The sequence below is a fragment of the Numida meleagris genome, chromosome 1, assembly GCF_002078875.1.
Source record: "Numida meleagris isolate 19003 breed g44 Domestic line chromosome 1, NumMel1.0, whole genome shotgun sequence".
NCBI lineage: Eukaryota > Metazoa > Chordata > Aves > Galliformes > Numididae > Numida > Numida meleagris.
Window position 1 is genome coordinate 58,156,349 of NC_034409.1, and position 19,214 is coordinate 58,175,562.

The 19,214-nt window shown below is 43.6% G+C and overlaps 1 protein-coding gene across 2 annotated transcripts in view; it reads left to right on the forward strand.

Annotated features, from left to right (window-relative positions):
* Window positions 1-19,214, forward strand: part of CREB3L2 (cAMP responsive element binding protein 3 like 2) — a 78,941-nt gene that overhangs the window by 39,878 nt on the left and 19,849 nt on the right. Inside the window, exons 3-6 of one of the 2 annotated variants that reach the window (XM_021388541.1) lie at window positions 14,489-14,655; window positions 16,225-16,312; window positions 18,118-18,299; window positions 18,965-19,111. In XM_021388541.1, coding sequence (XP_021244216.1) covers window positions 14,489-14,655; window positions 16,225-16,312; window positions 18,118-18,299; window positions 18,965-19,111 — 584 coding nt within the window. The remainder of the gene's footprint in view (window positions 1-14,488; window positions 14,656-16,224; window positions 16,313-18,117; window positions 18,300-18,964; window positions 19,112-19,214) is intronic. The other variant, XM_021388546.1, reaches the window with a different exon arrangement.

The window sequence follows — 19,214 nt, forward strand, 5'->3', positions numbered from 1 at the left end:
TCTGCGTTTCACTGAGGACAATACATAAAACCTGAGAGAAGACTTTCTGAAGTGAGACAAAGTTTTTAGAGATCATTTGGAAACATCATCTACATAAAGCCTTGCCTTTCTGTATTTCCAAACTGCTTTATGTGAATATCTTTAAATTAATGCACAAAGGAGATGATAGATACTTTTATTGTGGCAGGAGAACAAGCACAAGAAACTTCATAAAGCAAACTTCCCTAGAAGTTAATAGAGAGAAGCTCCAAACTAGGCTAAAAGTGAGGGGAGTTTCCTTTGGGGAAAAATCCTTAAGAAATTCGTACTGCTGAGACTACTGGCTAATTAGTAGAGCTCTGGTCAAATGATATTTTAAAAAGCCAAGAAACATTAACAAGTGAGTTTAAAAATAGAATATGAATGGAAAGCATTTCATCTTCTGCTCATTCTGCAGTGTTTCGTAAGAGAGGAGGAGGAGGTGGAGGAGTTGTTCCTGGTGTTTGGGATTTTATTTAATCTTTACCCTGGAATCACTATCATGACCTCTCTTGACTCTGTGAGAGGGGGAGAGAGAGATTTTGCAGGTGGCAGTACTGTAGAACTTAGTGCTGAAGATTGTGACCACCTGCACTGTTAGATGGTGGAGGTACACAGAGCTCTCGGCAACACTGGTGAGCTCCAGGTCCCTTGGCAAAGGGGCTAATATAAAGAATATACAAAAAAATGCACCTTTTCCAAATAACTACCCCACTGGGCAGACTGCTGAGCTCTCGCTGTTGTTGAAGTCGACAATGTGATGTTTCCTCTTATAACTCTCTTTTTAGACCTTTTGTGATTGTCCTAGCAGTGAGCATTGGTGGCTTGTTCCCCGGAGAGTGCAACAGTACTAACCCCTCTTGTCAGTGGGAGCTTATGGACAGACAAGGAGGAGAAAAGAGCATGGCAGGAGGAAAGAAGGTTTTCTAGGGCTAGACTCCTTAGCCTGTATGACTAGGTAATATGTACTTGAAAAAGCCACCAGTTATGGTCCTTACTGCAATTGTCATTCTAGTAGGCGTTCTGTTAACATGACCTGGAGCTGCTAGCTCCTTTCCACAAAGGTAACTTCTTAAGTGCCGTGTGGTTGGGTATATTTAGATGCCAGCTGGCTTACAGTGTGTCTCTTCTAACTCAGTGGATTTTAATTATGTGAGGCCAGTCTGCTGCTCAGCCCTTGGGTGCCACCTGAGAGCTGCAAGTGGCTGCAGAGCCTCATACTGGTCCAACCTTCAGGTGGGAAGGGGCTTAACTGGATTGAAGATGTCCCCACAGAGGACAATGGGTGGCTGGGTTGATCTTGTTCTGCATAGATCTGGTGTCCAAAAGGGTGTCTTTGCCTGCCTGACTTTAAAAATAGTCTTTAAATATGAAGTTTGTTTCCATGGCAATGGGTGCATTGCAGATAGCAGTGGTGGGTGTGTATCCACAGCCCAGCCAAGGCTGGGGGCTCCTGTGGGAGCAGCACCTTGGGGTGGCTGGAGCAGGGTCCTGTTGGGAAATCTTGCCTAAATAGTTTAAAAACAGCAACAACAACAGGGCTAGAAGTGTAAAGCCCAGCAAGCATGTCAGATCTGGGTTCAGCTCTTTTGAGAAGTCCTGTTGACTGCAAAGTGAAAGTGAATGTGAACCTTCATAAGATCAGGACGTTTTTCCTTAGTTATTTATTCCAGTTTCACTGTATTGAGGTTATTTCCATAGCTTTATGTGGAAGACCTGTTCTGAACACTTGTAGGTTGTTTCTGTCATGCACACTCTGAAAGCATCAGTCCCTAAATCTTCAGTTTATGGCACTGACAAGTGTAACCACTTTAAAGCAGATGTATGCAACATGTCTGGTATGTATTTTTTTTCCTTCCCAAGAATCTATTATTGTATTCAATTTTGCATAAACTTTTAAGGCTAAAGATACTTGAGAGAGGTTTATAGGTCTGGGCTGCTTGCGTGCAGCTGGCTGACTGTACGCTTGTGTTTTTTGGAGCTGGAGAATAAGGATCCTGGCCTGGGCAGGGATCCATGTCTTGCCACGAGAAAGGAGGCTGGGTTCCAGGTACTGAGGAGCTGCACTGATTCTGCCACCCCTCTCAGAGAAGGTTTCTGCTTTCTGTTTGTGAACTGTGGGTTTTAAGAGACAACTGCAGTGTAGCTGTGAAGAAGCAAGGCAGGTTGTTGTGAAGTGGAAAATACTTCTTGGGAGGATATCAGGAAGCTGGGAGGGGAGGCTGAAGATAAAGCAGACAGGTAAGGGAGACTTCTTGGTCCCATCAGGGACTTTAGGGCCCAGGTTTGCTTGACAGTAATAAATGGTTAGGAAAGACAATCTTTGCTTTCTATTATAGTTGGTGCAAGTTTCTCCACCCTTCCTGTCTCTGCAGCCCTTTGGAAAGGAAGGCTGTAGTCAGCTAGCAGCAAGGGGAGCCAGGAGTTTCAGCAGGGACTGTGCTTAGCCGCCTGTGTGACTTGAGGTGCAAGTGCAGGGTCCATCCCCTCCCTCTCACCCCTTGCCTTGTGTGTTGTAGGCACAAACTTCTCGGGATAGCAGCTGCCCCTTGTTTTGAATGTGTGAGGTCTGCAGGTAAAAACCTACAGGGTAGGGGCTGCAGCAGCTGCATGGGGCTTTTCATCCTCTGGGATCAACTGCAGCACGTGGACAGTGTCTCAAGGTTGCCACGTGCTTGGGTTTTGTGTTTGTTTTTTACTTGGTGAGCCTCACAGGGGTGAGAGGATGGACAGCCAACTAGTCATTTGGATGGCTTTTCTACTGAAATTGTGGTCAGGTGGCTGGGTGCCTTCCTTTCCCAGTACCCCGAGGGCTCTGTTTCTGAGGCTTGTCTTGGTCCTCACCTGCCCCCCTGTTCACGCCTTCCTTCCCAGGAATGCTTTGAAGTTGCTCTTGGATTTTAAGCAGCTTGCCTTGGCTAAAGGTTTGACAGTGATTGCTGCAGAAATTGAATGTTTCTGTTTTATATTTACTTGCGCCAAAACTCAGGCTGGCCCCAGAATATAACCTGTATTGTTATTGGGATTTTTTTATTATTATTATTATTACTGCTGAGGTTATATTTTTCTTCAATGCACTTTTAAAACCTAAGTTTCCTTTTAAGCTTCAGGTCCATATTCCGACATGGTTTAGGAAAGGGAAGGGAACCCACAAAATTGCTTCTGCTTCTCCAGCACAGATAGCTCCACAATGACAAATCTAGTCCTTATCCTAGACAGTGCTTTGTACAGGGAAATGTTTCTTCATGTATAGAGTCTGCATGCAGTAATCCAAGTCATATGCTATCTTTTTGCATAGAGGCACCTGTGGGCTCAAAGGCTCAAACTGGTCTTCATACAGTTTATATGCATATGCATATACATGCATAATATGTACGTGTGCACATAGGTATAACTCATGTCCTATTTATTATATGTATAATAGGCTTTATTAATACATAGATATAGGTGATATTCATATTTACTGTCCTATTTCTATTTTTCTCTCAGTACCAAATCAATTTCCATTGTTTGCATTGCACCGAACTTCCTCTGCTCTGGCTTTGTCAAGTTGCATTTTCTTTAAAGAAATTATCTTGTGTTTTGAAAAAGTGCTGTGAAAGCCATACTGATAATTTTTGTGAGTACATGCAAATGCAATTTTTTGTGGTTTTTATTTTTTTTATTTTTATTTATTTATGGGGAGGAAGGCATTTGTCAATGGTTTGAATTTGAGTGTTTTTTATGTGGTAGCAGTCTTTATCAGCATCTGCAGTTCTGAAGTATGAAAAGATTTCTGACCTTTAATGTGTCTGAGGTCCAAAATCTCTATAGCTCACTCTGAGTTAAGCCTAAAACTTCTGCATCGGTGTATCTGAAAAATGTCAGTTTTGATTTAGAGGTGGGGATTCTGGTGATCACTTATACTTACTGTTTTAACGTACAACTGTGCTTGCAGTCAGACCTTCTTTAGCTTCCAGTTCCACATGTCAGGTCTCTTTATGGCCTTTTTTCCTGCTGGAGCAGAGAACCATCTGTTCTCAGAAACCTCTTTCCCAAGGTGTTTGCAGGCTGTGATTAAGTTCTCTCTTGAGTTCTGCTTGGATACAGTTTAAACGAACAGCACTTTTGTGCTATCCTATTTGGCTATCTTCTGGACATTGAACCATTCTTGCATTTCCTTTCTAAACAAAGGAATGTTTGCAGTTCCTTTTCAAAACTCTCCATAAAGTAACCACAGGAGACACTTTCACAAATTACGAATATTAAGGGAATACTCCTCCCACTTCCAGTCCTGCTGTTTCTGGAACCAGTGATCTCATTAGCTGTACAATTTCACTGGGAGTTCATGTTCACTTAGTGGTTTACTGGGACCATTAAGTACTTTTCATGTGCCTCAAGGCCTGATTGCTGCCTTCATGTGGATGGATATGCCTTCAGAGCATCCATGTGGAGAGAAAAATTTAGAAGGCTGAGAGAATACTGTTTTAATTGAAAGTACTTTTATGAATAATTTTCAAAAAAGACACCAGAGTCTTTTATAGGGCAAAAAAAAAAAAAAAAATATTTCATAGAATCACAGAATCATTAAGGTTGGAAAAGAACTCTAAGATCATCTAGTCCAACCATGAGCCCATCCCCACCGTGCCCACTGACCATGTCCCTCAGTGCCACATCCACACAGTTCTTGAACGCCACCACCTCCCTGGGCAGCCTGTGCCAGTGCATCACCACTCTTTCTGAGAAGAAATGTTTCCTAATATCCAACCTGAACCTCTCCTGGTGCAATTTGAGGCCATTCCCTCTCATTCTATCACTGTTACCTGAGAGAAGAAGCCAAACCCCATCTCTCCACAACCTCCGTTCAGGTCGTTGTAGAGAGCAATGAGGTCACCCCTGAGCCTCCTCTTCTCCAGACTGAACAACCCAGCTCCCTCAGCCACTCCCCATAGGACTTGTGCTCCAGACACCTCACAGCTTCACTGCCCTTCTCTGGACATGCTCCAGTACCTCAATGCCTTTCTTGTAGTGAGAGGCCCAAAACTGAACACAGCACTCGAGATGCAGCCTGACAGTGCTGAGTACAGGGAGATGATCAACTGACATAGTGGCAAGAGGAACAGACTGATGCGGTAAAAGCTGATCTCAGAGCAAAGAGTTCTTTGCTTGGAAAAGAGAGAGGAGAGCCTAGATAAGGTTGGAGGCCTAAATTCCACTTCTTTTGTGGTGGGTTTTGGTTCTCAGAATAGTTTCTTATAAGGCATGAGCAAATCTGCAGAGCAATGAAAGCTCCTTTGTTGAACAGCAATTTGGTGACTGGCACTGGAGTGCTTGCCACCCCTGTTTCAGCATCTCACTCCCACATATGTTAAGGGTGATGCTATAAGAATAACATTTTTCTTCTCGTAAGAATAAGCAAGAGAGGGGAGGAGCAGGTTTGGCTGGTGCTCCTTTGTTAAAGGGAAGGCTGCTTCTGCCATATGTTGGGATGATTGTGTATCACTGCTCCCTATCTTTTCCCCTTTATTTATTTTTTCCCTTCCTGGTGCTTTAAAAAGGACCCCAGTGTTTGCTGGTCAAACAGTGTTGTGTTTGTGGAGGCTGCTTCAAGGGATCCTGTGTCGTTATTAGGGGTGGGGGTGGCTGTGGGCTCTCTCCTCACTGAGAAGAGGTGGGGCCCAAGTGTTTCATCTGCTGTGAAGGGACTTGGTGTTTGCTGAGGGGCTATGTGAACCAAGATGCGGGGAGGACAAGGAAGCAGTCAGCCTGCCTTGAGGTGGGTCCAGACAAGGGCCGGACGTTGGCCAAAATGCACACACAAGCCTGTGCTACAAGCATGGCTCCAGCCCTGGTTCAGAGTGGCTTAGGCCCTACTCTTCTCACATTAATACATTCCAGCTATTTTATCTATTGCTTGGACAGTGAACTTTGAGGAGTCAAGCACAGCCTCTTTGTTCTGCTTATACGTGTAAGGATAACCCTCAAGTGCTTCCACTTGTCTTATCTGCAGGCTTGTTTCAAAAGGCATTCAGCATATGCATCTGTTTTCTGCGTGATTACAATCTGATATGGTAGTAATGGTGGTATGTTTTTTTTGTGTGTATGTGTTGAAGATTAGGTTCAGTGGTACGTACTTCATGTGGCTGTTTGCTTAGTGATGCCAGCTTCCTTTTGACCACAGGAAGAAGATCAAAATCACATTTTTTTGCTGAACACTTGCATTCTTGCCACTTGGGTGAGTGCGGGTGGGAATGTGTAGTGCATCTCTAATTTCATTTACCAAATAATACAGAGAAAATCACTGATTCAACTTGGCTATGCTTGGAAAAAGTGGCTCTGTTAAACTCTTCAATGAATAGTGCTTAATTGAAAGTAGGGAGCAAACGAGATCATTTTAGTTATTTCATTAGCTTTGTTTCTCTGTACATCCATCACAGAGGGTGAAATTTAGTCAATATTGGAGATGATTTACTTTTTCTCAGGAAAGGAGTTGGTATATTGGGTGAAATTGAAAAATTCATCTTTGCAAAGCAAAGTATGATGTTGGATAGAAGTAGATAAATTAAAAAAAAAAAAGGGAAAGCAAAGCCAGCTAGAAACTCTTTTTCTGTGAAATAAACTGTACAGATGAAGTAAGCACTTATGACCTTATTTTTACTACCCTGCTTTCCAATAGTATTCTGTGGAAAAAGAATTAAAATGTTGCAGCTCAACAGAGAAATATGAGTATACCAGAAGGTGGCACATGGTGTTGTTAAGAGACTAGGTCTAAAAATATATATATTTACATATATATAGATATAAACAATATATAATTTTTTTAAATGACTGTATAAGTAGTACGTATTAATGTTGCCATATTTTGACAATTCTTAACAGCCTTTTAGACAAATCTGAAGGCAAAAGTAGTTCTGTCCTCTAAGTTACCACAGCCTCCAAGTTGCTGTTTTAAGAGAAGGGAGAAACCTGGCTTCTTCCTTCAGTAACTGGTGGCTACCTGAGAGCTCTGTGGGAGAGTTTTGACTGATTTTCATAGAAACGGGACCCGATAAGCATACCAAAGCATGTGGGTTGCTTTATTTTGTTTTCCTTCCCCCTCCAGTTACAGGAGCCTTCATAGAAAACATTGGCAGCTGAAAGTACAAAGTTAGGAATCTGTAGAGTGGTGTTTTGGTTGCTGCACAAACACAGCCTTTTTTGGTTGTATATGTTTTTCATTTATGCCTAAATAACACGTACTGATTATTGCTACAGCTGTGATGCTTAGAAGAGCTCTGAATTCCATTTTTGTTGCAAGCTACCATCATAATGTATGTGGTGGGCAGCACGTAGAGAAATTGAAAACTTGGGTGTATTGTGCATCAAAAGCCAAGCACTTCTGCATGACTCAGTCTTCATAATGGATTTTAAAGGCCTTAAGCTTTCTTTGAGCAAAATATTGAACAGCCTTTTCCCTTTTGGGAGTAGGGATCTGGAGAAAGGAAAGGTAAAAGGGAGAGTCTACTTGTAGTATGTGCAATAGATCTGTCTAGTGTTGTCCATCTTTTGTTGACCTCACTGCTCTCTTCAAATACCTGAAAGGTGATTGCAGCGAGAGCGGGGTTGGTCTCTTCTCACTGGTGACAGGTGACAGGACAAGGGGAAATGGCCTCAAGTTGCACCAGGGGAGGTTTAGGTTGGATATCAGGAAAAACTTCTTTACAGAAGGGGTTGTTAGGCACTGGAACAGGCTCCCCAGGGAGGTGGTTGAGTCACCATCCCTGAATGTGTTTAGAAACTGTTTGGATGTGGTGCTCGGGAACATGATTTAGCGGTGGGTTGTTAGAGTTAGGGTAGAAGGTTAGGTTGAGGTTGGACTTAATGATCTTTAAGGTCTTTTCCAACCTGAGCAATTCTATGATTCTGTGATTCATCTTAACAGCAGATGATTGAAGCAGAGACAGTATTAGGGGTTTTGAAAAAAAGCTGAAGGACAGAAGGGGTTTGCTTGCTACTTGGGCAGTTTTTTGTAAATATGCACCATGTGCAGTGCTTATACTTACAGCACAGAGGAAAATACATCTCATTTTGAGCTTCCTCTCCTGCTTTATTAAATACGCATTTTCTTACATGTTGCCAGTCTTTTACCTGGGACCATGCAGGACACATGATGAGTGCAGCTGGAAAAGGAAGGATCATGCTTAAAGTTTTTTGTGTCATTGTCTGAACTTGCTTTGGTGTGTTGTAAGGCTCCTACCTTGTTTTGATTTTGGATTTTGTTTGTTTGTTTTAGAAGAATGTGGAAAATGCTAAATGACTCTACAGGAAAAGTGAGACAGGCTAATGACAAAAGCAGCACATAAAAGCTTTCTAAAGAAATGTAATTTTGTTCTTGAACATGGGAGATCATAGCTTCAAGTGCCACAAACCCTTGGTTGCTGTGATGAACTGGATTTTTTGCATGCATGATTTGAAACTGAGGATTAACTTGCAGAAGTGCTAGATGTTCATAGCCGCACTTGAACTCAGTGCGTACTATGTTTTGATTAAGTGAAGTATAATAGCGGTGCTAAATCACCTGAAAAATCCAATTGCTGTTGTCTCCAGTTGGTCATTTTAAATTACTAGGTACTTTGTGGCCTTAATCTCTCCATGGCTCATTTGAATTTTCAGGACCACTGTGGAAATTAATTCAGGTTGGTGAAGTATTTTGATTGTGCCCTAGGAGGGAATTAACCAGCTCTGTGGGAACTGAATTTGAATTGCATTTGGTAAAGGAGAGATGATACTGTGCATCAGGAAGCAATGAGAATAACAAAACATGGTAGAGATTCTCAGTTAAGGGAGTGCTGTGCGCTCAATGTGTTGGGTAAGGCACAGATTCTAAAGAGAAAGCTTTTGATCGCATCAAGACATTGCTATTTTTAGATTTATGTAATATAAAACAGTACACTGAAATAAACCTTCAGAGATGTTTCTTAATACCAGTCTGGTTTGCAAACTGCAATGATCAGTTAACATACTCTGTGCATACAATTAAACAGTGCTTGTGCACTGCATAGAGGATCTGAGATTTTGTGAAGTATGGACTGCTTAAGTGACAGATTTCACGTGCCAAAATGCTTGGTATCCATGGACATGCTGAAACGGTTCTTACCAAGTCATAGCATGACAGAGCTCTGAGATTCATAGGAAATATTGGCAGGCAAGCAGATCCTAGCAGCCAGGATCATTTGCTCAGCAGTGAACTTTGTCATCAGGATTTTGAGGCATGAGAAGAGATCTTTAACAACCAAAGTGACAATCCTTAGGATGCCGCTTTCCCTAGCCATTCAGCTAGCTAAATCTATTGTTCAGCCTTTCTTCTCTTATGCCTGAGTGATTTGCAGTATATTTTGTCTCAACTTTGCAATACAGCGTTGCTTTATCAATGTCCATCTAGAATACAGTCACTAAGGGCATTTTCTCAGTCTGTTGTTTTGGTTACTGTTTCAGTAGTTCATGTGTGCCTCCTAGATCATGTTGGATGTAATGATGAGTACTTACCTTCAATTTCTAGACCCCAGTCATCTACTGTTTCCACAGCATGTCTTACTAGGTTTGGAGAAGACACCTCCCTTCTCCTCTGGTGTGTCTCTTGAGCCAGCCTCCACTGCCCTTTCATTCGAAGATTTCACATGCACCTTTGTGCTTGTTCTCATCCTTCCATGAAACCTTTGCCATGGTTCTTCAGACCCCTCCACCAGAAATAATGACGTCTCAAAGGGTGTCCCATGCCTTTAATTATTACCAGTATTCTGTAGTTTGTTCAGTTTTTCCCCATATGCCTAAATTTGTACTGTTTTATTTTTTTTTTCAGTTTTCTTGAGTTTTGGACAAGGACTTGCCCATTGTTCTGCTAGATCAGGGCTTGGCAGAGTAGTCAAAAACTTTTAGGAGTTGTTATAGGAATAAACTAATAATGATTTTCAGGTAATGTCAACCAACTGTGCTCAGGAAGTGGAGAAAGGAGAGAGGGAAGTGTCCTTGAAGATCAGAGGAGAGATAGCTGATGACTTGAGAATGCATCAAAAGAAAGTGCCTCATTGCACAACGCTGGCTGTGATAATGACTGTGTAAAAGGGGCTTGGGAAAATCAGGAAGAGAGGAATGTGAAGGTGGGATTTGACCAGTGTGTTGCTCCATCCCTTCTTTTCAGAGGGCTGGTCATCTGGAATGACAGCTGTCAACATATTTAAAAGGCAATGTCAAAGACCAGATAAATGCTGTTCTTCAAAGTTATCTCAGTGTTAAATGCACCGTGTTGCTATCTCTGAAAACCTGTGAGCTGGTCAGAATAGCTTTAATGCCTGGAATAACTTGGAGCAGTTAGTGTGGAGCTAAGCGGTGACGGCGGGGTGTCAGGTTGGGCAGCATGCTCAGGTCCCAGTGGAGAAGAGTGATGGGCTGATGGCCAACATCCTTGTGATGAGTCCGGGGATTAGAGATGATAAACATCACAAAGCATAGCCTTAGAGGCCATGCCCTGTTTCCCTGGGCACCCACAGCTAGGCTTGTCTTCCACTTGTGCGGTGATACAAATCTCAGAAAGTTCAGGGCTAATTACTTGGTTCACTGATAACTCTCATTTATATGTAGCCTTCTCTCCCAAAGGGAGTCTAAAGTATCTTGCAGCTGCTAGCACTGCCACAGTGCAGCTTGAACCAGAGGTGAGAGAGGCAACAAGTGGTTGCTCTGCACAGCACCCTGTTGAGAAGGCTTTGGCAAAAGTTATCCAAACAAACATTTGAAAGTTGCATTTTCCAAGGGATTCTGGATTTCCAGGTAAAGCTACCGCTCTGACGTTGTACGTGAATGGTCCACATGCAGTAAACAAGGTGGGGTCCACTTACCCACTGACCATTGACTGCTGTTAGCAGAACAGCACTAAGGATAAGGAAAAGGTTGAGGTTCTCAATGGCTTCTTTACATCTCACTTTAAAAGTCAGATCCATCATCTTTGGGGTACTCTACCCCCTGAGCTGGAAGTTTGGTATGGGGAGCAGAATAAACCCCCTATGATTCAGATGGAAACAGTTAGAGACCTACTACTCCACCTAAGGGTGCTGAGGGAGCTGGTGGAGGTGATAGTCAAGCCACTTTCCACCTTCTATCAGCATTCCTGGTCAGCTGAAGAGGTCCAGAGGATTGGAGCTTTTCCAATGTGACCTCCCATCTACAAGAAGGTTTGTAAGAAGGATCTGGGGAACTACAGGCCTGTTAGCCTGACGTTGGTGCCATGGAAGGTTATGGAATAGATCATCTTGAGTGAGATCACACAGCACATGTGGAACAACTGGGGGATCAGGCAGGATCAGCCTGATGGGTTCATGAAAGGGAGGTCCTACGTGACCAACGTGATCTCCTTCTATGATTGAGTGACCCTCCTGGTGAATGTGGGAAAAGCTGTCTAGTCCACCTAGACTTCAGCAAAGCCTTTGACACTGTCTCCCACAGTATTCTCCTAGAAAAGCTGGCAGCCTGTGGCTTGGACAGGTACACTCTTTTCTGGGTAAAGAACTGGCTGGAGAGCTGGGCACAGGGAGTGGAGGTGAATGGCTTTAAATCCAGCTGGCGATTGGTCATGAGTGGTGTTCCTCAGGGGTTGGTATTGGGGCCTGTCCTATTTACTATCTTGGTTGATGACCTGGATGAGGGGATTGAGTGCACCCTCAGTAAGTTTGCAGATGACATCAAGTTGGGTGCAAGTGTCGATCTACCTGAGGATAGGAAAGCCCTCCAGAGGGATCTGCACAGGCTGGATAGCTGGGCTGAGGCCAATGGGATGAAGTTCAACAAGACCAAGTGCCAGGTCCTGTACTTTGGCCACAGCAACTCCAGGCAGTGACACAGGCTTGGGGCAGAGAGGCTGGAAGAAATGGACCTGGGGGGTGTTGGCTGATGCTTGGCTGAACATGAGCCAGCAGTGTGCCCAGGTGGCCAAGAATGGCATCCTGGCTTGTATCAGAAATAGCGTTGCCAGCAGAAGCAGGAAGGTGATTGTCCCTCTGTACTCAGCACTGGTGAGGCCGCACCTTGAGTACTGTGTTCAGTTTTGATTCTCTCACTACAAGAAAGACATTGAGGCCCTGGAGTCTGTCCAGAGAAGGCAACAAAGCTGGGCAGGGTCTGGAGCAGAAGTCTTATACAAAGCGGCTGAGGGAACTGGGGTTGTTCAGTCTGGAAAAGAGGAGGCTCAGGGGAGACCTCATCACTCTCTACAACCTGAAAGGAAGTTGCGGCATGGCGGTCGGCCTCTTCTCCCATGTAACTAGTGATAGCGCATGAGGTAATAGCCTCAAGTTGTGCCAGGGTAGGTTCAGGTTGGATGTTAGGAACAATTTCTTCTCCAAAATTGGAATGGGCTGCCCAGGGAGGTGGTGGAGTCGCTGTCCCTGGAGGTGTTCAAGAAACGTTTAGATGTTGTACTAAGGGACATGGTTTAGTCTGGAAATATTGGTGGTAGGTGGATGGTTGAACTAGGTGATCTTAGAGGTCTTTTGCAATTCTTCTGATTCTATGAGTCTATGATTCTATGAATGACATTCTTGTGTTTATGAGACGTGCAGAGAGGGTTCAAAGAGAGCAGTGTCCCCTCTCCCAAGTTAATATTTAGACAGTGCTAATACTATCTGTTCTTTTGTTTTGTTTGTTTTTCTTTTTGTAAATACTTCTATTTTCATTGTTCTGTGTTTCCTGGAAAGCTTTGGGACTAAACACTTCAAACAATTTAAATACAGTGCTTAGCCCTCGCCATACAGTTCCCTTTCTTGGCAGAGCTGGGCTTGCTGTTCTAGAGCATCTGATTACAGGATACGTATTTTCAGTTTTAATTCCTTGGTGTGTCTTTTCTCAAATTACCTCTTTCCTTGCCAGTGGTGGAGGTGAGGTCCACCACAAAGTAATGACTAGCACTGGCCATGTGCATACTTCTCCCTTCTTGCAGTTGCTCAGCCCCCACCCAGCGCCTGTGTGCCAAATGCCTGTGTGGTCTTAATACTAGCTGAGACAAACACAGAGGCTCTCAGACCACTCTTATTTTTGTTACCTGCCTACAGCTGGTGACATCCCACCAGCTGAATCCATTAAGATGTGTAAAGGCCTTGTATCAGTCTCACAGACTGTTGGTGGCATAGCCACAGCATCCTGAAAAACTCCTACCAGTTGATGCTGCATCCGGTTAATTCAAAACCGTGTTGCTGTGTCCTATCTGTACTTCTCTTTGTGTACATGCTTGCTTGCTGCTTTAATTCCATATATGCAACAAGTATTGTATACGAAAGCAGGGAGAGCTTTCAAAGAGAGATCAACACCATTTTCCCTTACGTATGTTTGTCCTTGTAATCCAACGGCTTGATTTATGGATGTGCCTCTTGCAGCTGCTGGTGAGTTGTGGCAGAGGACTGTGCTGCGGTGCAGCAGTGGGGGGGTAGTCTCCTGCAAGAGGAAAGAAAGGCTTATACAACTGAACTCTAGCAGTAGGAATGAGATTTTTTTAAAGGTAGAATTGCAATTGCCAAAAATGCATTTACTTTTCTTCACGCAGATTTTAATAGCCTTGTGAAATTATTTTAAAGATGGAATCCTTCTGAATTCTTGATCCTCTATCACACTTTAGACCCAGCAGAAGAAATTCCTTTTCAGCAAGCCAAACATCTCTCTCCACAGTGGCTTCCAAGAATAGAAGTGGGAAGCTAGCAACTTACCATACCAACCTCCTTCCAGTCCCTGACAGTGCAAGGCAAACCCTTTAGCTTTGTTCAGTGAAAGATGGCAGTAAGCTTGCAGAAGTTGGTCTCTGCAGTCAGTTCTGCCAACATGTGATGCACATTTCATTGCTGCCAGTCTAAATCTGCATCCTGTGCTATGTCTCCCAAACACTCTGGGGAGGAAATTAGCGTGATCACCGTGGCACTGTTCTCATGTGAAATCATCAAAGCCACTGTCCTCTTTTATACTTACTAGATGAATCCTTGGGGAAAAAATCTTGAATTTGAAGGAGCGAAAAATCCTTTGTTCTTAGAAGTGTAATATCACCGCTCCAGGTATGTGACAACTGCAGGCTGCAGAAGGAGCAGAAGGCTGGCTAAGCAGTACTTCTACAAGAAGGAATAAAATGGAGTCAATGAGCGTTAGGTGTGTAGGACATGGCTCCCTGGCTGCTCTACTCAGCACTTGTTTAATCTTGTTCTGCTAGGTGCTAGCAGCTTTTGGCGGTATGTAGTGATTAGTGCTCTGTGTCTTTCTGCACTGCTCCTCTGCGTATCCTGGGGCTAGGATTAGGTTACAGCCCCGAAACAGCACAGTTGTCTGCATTGACTGAGAGGTGAATAGGAAGGGCAGAGTGGTGTTGATGGACTGAAATGTCTTCTGTGTTTGTTTCCCTTCTCTGGGGGAGGGCTGACATTATTTTCATTTGTAGTCTCTCTGTCTCTGACCTAAACATGTGGTGTCCAATTTCCTTCCCTGGCAGGTGACCTGGAAAATGAGGACTGGTGTCTGGGTTCAGAACTGACTCCAGCAGCAATAAAGACTGAGCCAGCGTTGTGCGAGACATCAGGCCTTACTCCCTCTGTCAGTCTCACTGTCACTGCCACATCGCTGGAGGGGGAGCAAGCTGAGCTGCATACTGATGCTCTGGTACTTACAGACTTTCTCTTCTCCTCTTTGTGCAATTAGATACAGATTCTGCTAGGACACTGCTTCCTCCGTGCCAAAGGTGTCGATTCAGGTTTCTCACCATAGTCTCTGCTTTAACATTTTCTAATGCTTGCTAGTATCCCGCTACTGCTGCAGAACTTGTGTTTCAAAACTCATATCTGCATCTTCATGTCTTACTGGTTGGATGCACAGCTTTCTTTTATGATAGAGAATGCAGAAGCCTGGAGCTGATGCTTTAAAAAAATATTTAAACAGTCTCAAGTGAACCAGGCACAGCTGAAGTGCGTCATTTGTCCTGTAGAGTCAGTAACAAGCTAAGAGTCTTCCCTAGTGACTTGCTTTAGTGCTGCTGTGTCTTCCCCTAATGAGAATGAGACTCCATAACTGAAGAGTTTTCCTTTTTGCCTGCTAAGTCACTTTTGCCAGGACTATTAAGCTCTGATACTCTGAGGTACTGCTGATTCCATACCAACTTGCCAAGTAAGAACAGTTTATGACGAGTTTCTGCCCACGCCTGGAGCATCCAGTGGGCATTCATGAGGGCTTAGTTTGGCTGTGGTTGAGTTCAGGAGGATGAATGGCAGCAGCTGATGGCTCCCTCTCAGTGGAGGAAGTACTGTGACAGTTCTCAGTCCCTGGGGTCCAATTGCACCGGGTGGAGCTAGGCCGTGTTGAAAATAAACATTCCCTCTAGGATGGGGATCAGAAATATGTGCAACAGAATTTTTTTAATGAGAAACTGGGGAAACTGAAAAACATTACTTTCCCATAGTTCTCATGTAGTCTGCATATACTGTCCTCAGTAAGTGGTCCTGTCACAGCTTGGGATGCTGTGATACTACGAAGAGAACTAACTGGTGGCTCATTACCATTGCACAAATCAGTTACACTGTTTTTTGGGAGAGAGTTTGGCCCCACTGAGCATGTTGAAGTGCCAGGCTGACTTCCTCAAGCCTGGGATTGTAGAATTTGGCCAGACTGGGCAGCAGCTTGGCAGCCTGGTGAACCAGCCCTGTCAACAAGCAAGTCAGATGTCCTCCAAACATCACTCAGCCATGGCCATCTCTATTACAGTTCCTCTGCATGGTGAAATGAACTTGGGCTCGATAACACAGTGCTCAGCGAGTGGCATCTCAGTCTCGCTCCCGGATGACAGTAGTCTCAAATGGGTTGGCCCTGCTGCCAGGAGCTTTGCTGTCTTTGCTCAAACTGGCTGTGTAGTCCAGCAGATCCTAGCTGCAGCTCTGTTGCTAAGAAAAGTAATTTGAGTGGGTTGCTTGCTAGCTTTCAGTCTGAAATGTCATCTCTGAGGCGTAATCTTTTATTTAACTAAATATAGTAATAAAAAAAAAGCCACAGCAGGAGCAGTCAGGGCAGCATTTTCTGTAGCCTGGCTTAGCAGAGCTGTGTGAAGCAGTTAAAGCTTTGCCTGTAGCAGAGTAGGAGAGGGAAATCTCTCTGTTTATGGAGTATTCATCCTTGTATCCTTCAATTAAGATCTGAAGATGTGTGCTTTGGGTTTTCATGCTCTTAATATCTCTTTTCTAGATGAAACCACTGAGCCAGAAAGCTCTTCCAGAGATTAAATTGGAGCCTCATGAAGTGGATCAGTTTCTGAACCTCTCTTCTAAGGAAGGTCTGTTAATTACCTACCCAGTATGCAAGGGAGATGACCAGAATGCACGATGAGTGTACTTTACCCTGATTAAATATATCGTTTCCTTGTTCACCGTGCTAATCTTTATGCTGAAGCTGTTGCCTTCTAGGGATTTGAATCAGACTGCTAAAAAGCCAATCTTTCTGACCTATTTATGTGTGTTTTTTTAAATTCGTTTTTGTCTTGTTCATCACAAAGAAAATGATCCCTATTTTGTCTGTGACATGTTAACAATTTTGCAGTTGCTGGAGGGAGCTTGAATCCTTAATGTACAAGATTATTTAGGTTAAAAGAGATCTTAGAAGAGAAGATTTCTCTTCTAACCTAAGATGGGACTTAACAAGGCATAGAAAATAAGTAAAGTACAAGTGGAAACTTTGCTGATTTAAACCTCTTTGCCCTAAGCTGCAAAAGCAAGGATGTAAGTTTATATGAAATTAAGTTAGGTGCATCTGATTTTAGTGTATTTGTTTCAGTTCAGGTTTGAGAACCGCTAGGGTCCTTCTGTACTATATAAATGAAGCAGCAGGAAGAGTGATGATCTCTGCCCCTAGTGTAAAACACAGCCTTGTGGCACATAATCTATTGACCTAAGAAAAGTTTGAAAGAGCCAAATATTTTGGCTGAAATTTAAGAAGATGACTGCATCTCAGTTAGGAACATTTGAGATTCTGTTAGTGAATTCATTTATGTGGATAAACAGAACTGCTCTAGGAAGGGAAGCAACTGCCTTAGCAGGTGGGACAAGGGAGTCTATATCGTAACCTCAAATGTAGATGAAATTGCTTGATTTGTGAGATAAAGGACTTTATTGCCTTACAAGAGTATGTCTTCTTCTGGCAATTGCTAGAATTAAGATGCTAGCCCAAAAGAGCTCGTGTATAATAACTTTTTTTTTGTTTCTCTTTTTCTCCCTTCCTCTTCAACCACTTGATCTTTTCAACTCAAATTTGTAAAACCTAAAAGAGTCCAGCTCCGTATCTTCCTACTCCCAACTGTGATTGCTGTAAATTTATCTTAAAAAGTGGATGTCCAAAACAGCCATAATTCAGTTGTTCATGTAACCTGAGTAGGTGAGACATTCTGCTCTTTCCCTTGATCTGGTCCCATTTGGTCATAAGCAGCACTTGCCTTGCCAGTTTTAGCACAGGTTTTCTTGGCTGCCAATGCAGTGCGAGTTTACTTATGGTTATGGATAGCACAATGTCGAGAGAGGTTCCTGGGTTTGCTACATTTGCTGCTTCTGGTCCACTAAAGCCTTCACTGTCAAGAGGTTGTCACTATCAACCAGTTGTGTCAGACCAGATCCTTAGGGGATAGAATATCTCTTACCTTAACATGTTATATGAACATTATCTTCTCTTGAAAAGTAGTGGCAATTTGTTAAATCCATGGCAAGGTTGGGAAAGACTTGTTTTTGGAGAGAAGGCATGCTGGGTCAGAACCCTCTCTGTTAATGTGGTTTCCCAAGCAGGGTATTTATGCTGGAGGCTTATACTTAAATCTCAAGGCATTTGGAGAAGTGGAAGTGTAGGCAGAAGTGACTGGAGCTGGTGAGCAGAGCCTTGTTTTGTCTGATGGACCTAAATCTAGCTGCCATGTTTCATTCCTCCTCTGGAGACCTGCACGCTCTGAAGATCTTCCAAGTTGCTGCATTTGCTTGATCCATCATTTAGCAAAGGATCTGAGTCCTGGAAACTGGGTGGTAGTTGTGGCAGTGGCTCTGGTGGAAGCTTATGTTAGCACCTCCAACCTTTACGTTGTATTTCTCTCTTGCTGTGCAGCAGTTGATCCCCTGCATTTGCCTCCAACCCCTCCCAGCAGTCATGGCAGTGACTCTGAGGGAGGGCAGAGCCCAGCTAGATCTCTCCCTCCTTCAAGCCCAATCCAGCTGCAAGCCACAGCTAAAGTGGCGTCACGCACAGCTTCAGCGCTCTCCAATTCCCCTCTCCTGACTGCGCCACATGTAAGTCGAGCTGTTTTTTTTTTAACATCTGCCAGTTGGTTTTTTTTGTTGTTTTCTTTTTTGTGGGTGTTTTTTTTTTGTTGTTGTTGTTGTTTTGCTTTTTTTGCTTTTAAATTGCTGTTTTTGCCATACATTTGCTAATTTCTGTTGTTCTTTGGATGAACCCAGCTCTGATCAAAACTACATATCCAGTAATTCTTGCTCATTTAGCTATCCTGTTCCCACAGGGAATGACGTGTGCCTCTCTAAACTGAGGCAGGGTTGAGCACTGTTATGAGACTTCTCCCGGCCTGGATTGTGTTTTACGTTAGGGCCCAGCCCTGCTGGGTTAATTTGTCCCTAGTACATCTGCATCTGTCCTCTTGTTGCTATATTTTGGAAATCAAGTGGTGATTTTTAGGGAGGGATTTTTAGCAGTGCTTCTCATTTGTCTCTTTCCCTGCTTGAGCTGAGAGAAACTTTACTGGTGGCCTCAGTGTGTTCAGAGCTGGGCTGAAAGCACCTCAGTCTCTAAATGGAAGCTATCTAAAAGGTCTTCACCTTCCATGCATTCCCAGTTGCAAGAGACCACTGGGTTACTGTGCAGAGACTCTCTTCCCTAGCACCTTTTCTCTGGGGCTGTGTTCACTTACAATTACATTACTTCATTTCTGTGACACTTGCAGAAATTGCAGGGGACTGGCCCACTCATCCTGACAGAGGAGGAGAAGAGGACGCTGATAGCAGAGGGGTACCCAATCCCTACCAAACTGCCCCTGACAAAAGCAGAGGAGAAAGTGCTGAAGAAAATCCGCAGAAAAATAAAGAACAAGGTAAATAATGTTCATTTAGCATCTTTGCTGGGTAATTCCTACTCAGCTTTCATTTAAAAATGTTGCAGTGGTACTGCTGAATGCTGTAGGATGTCTTTTAACA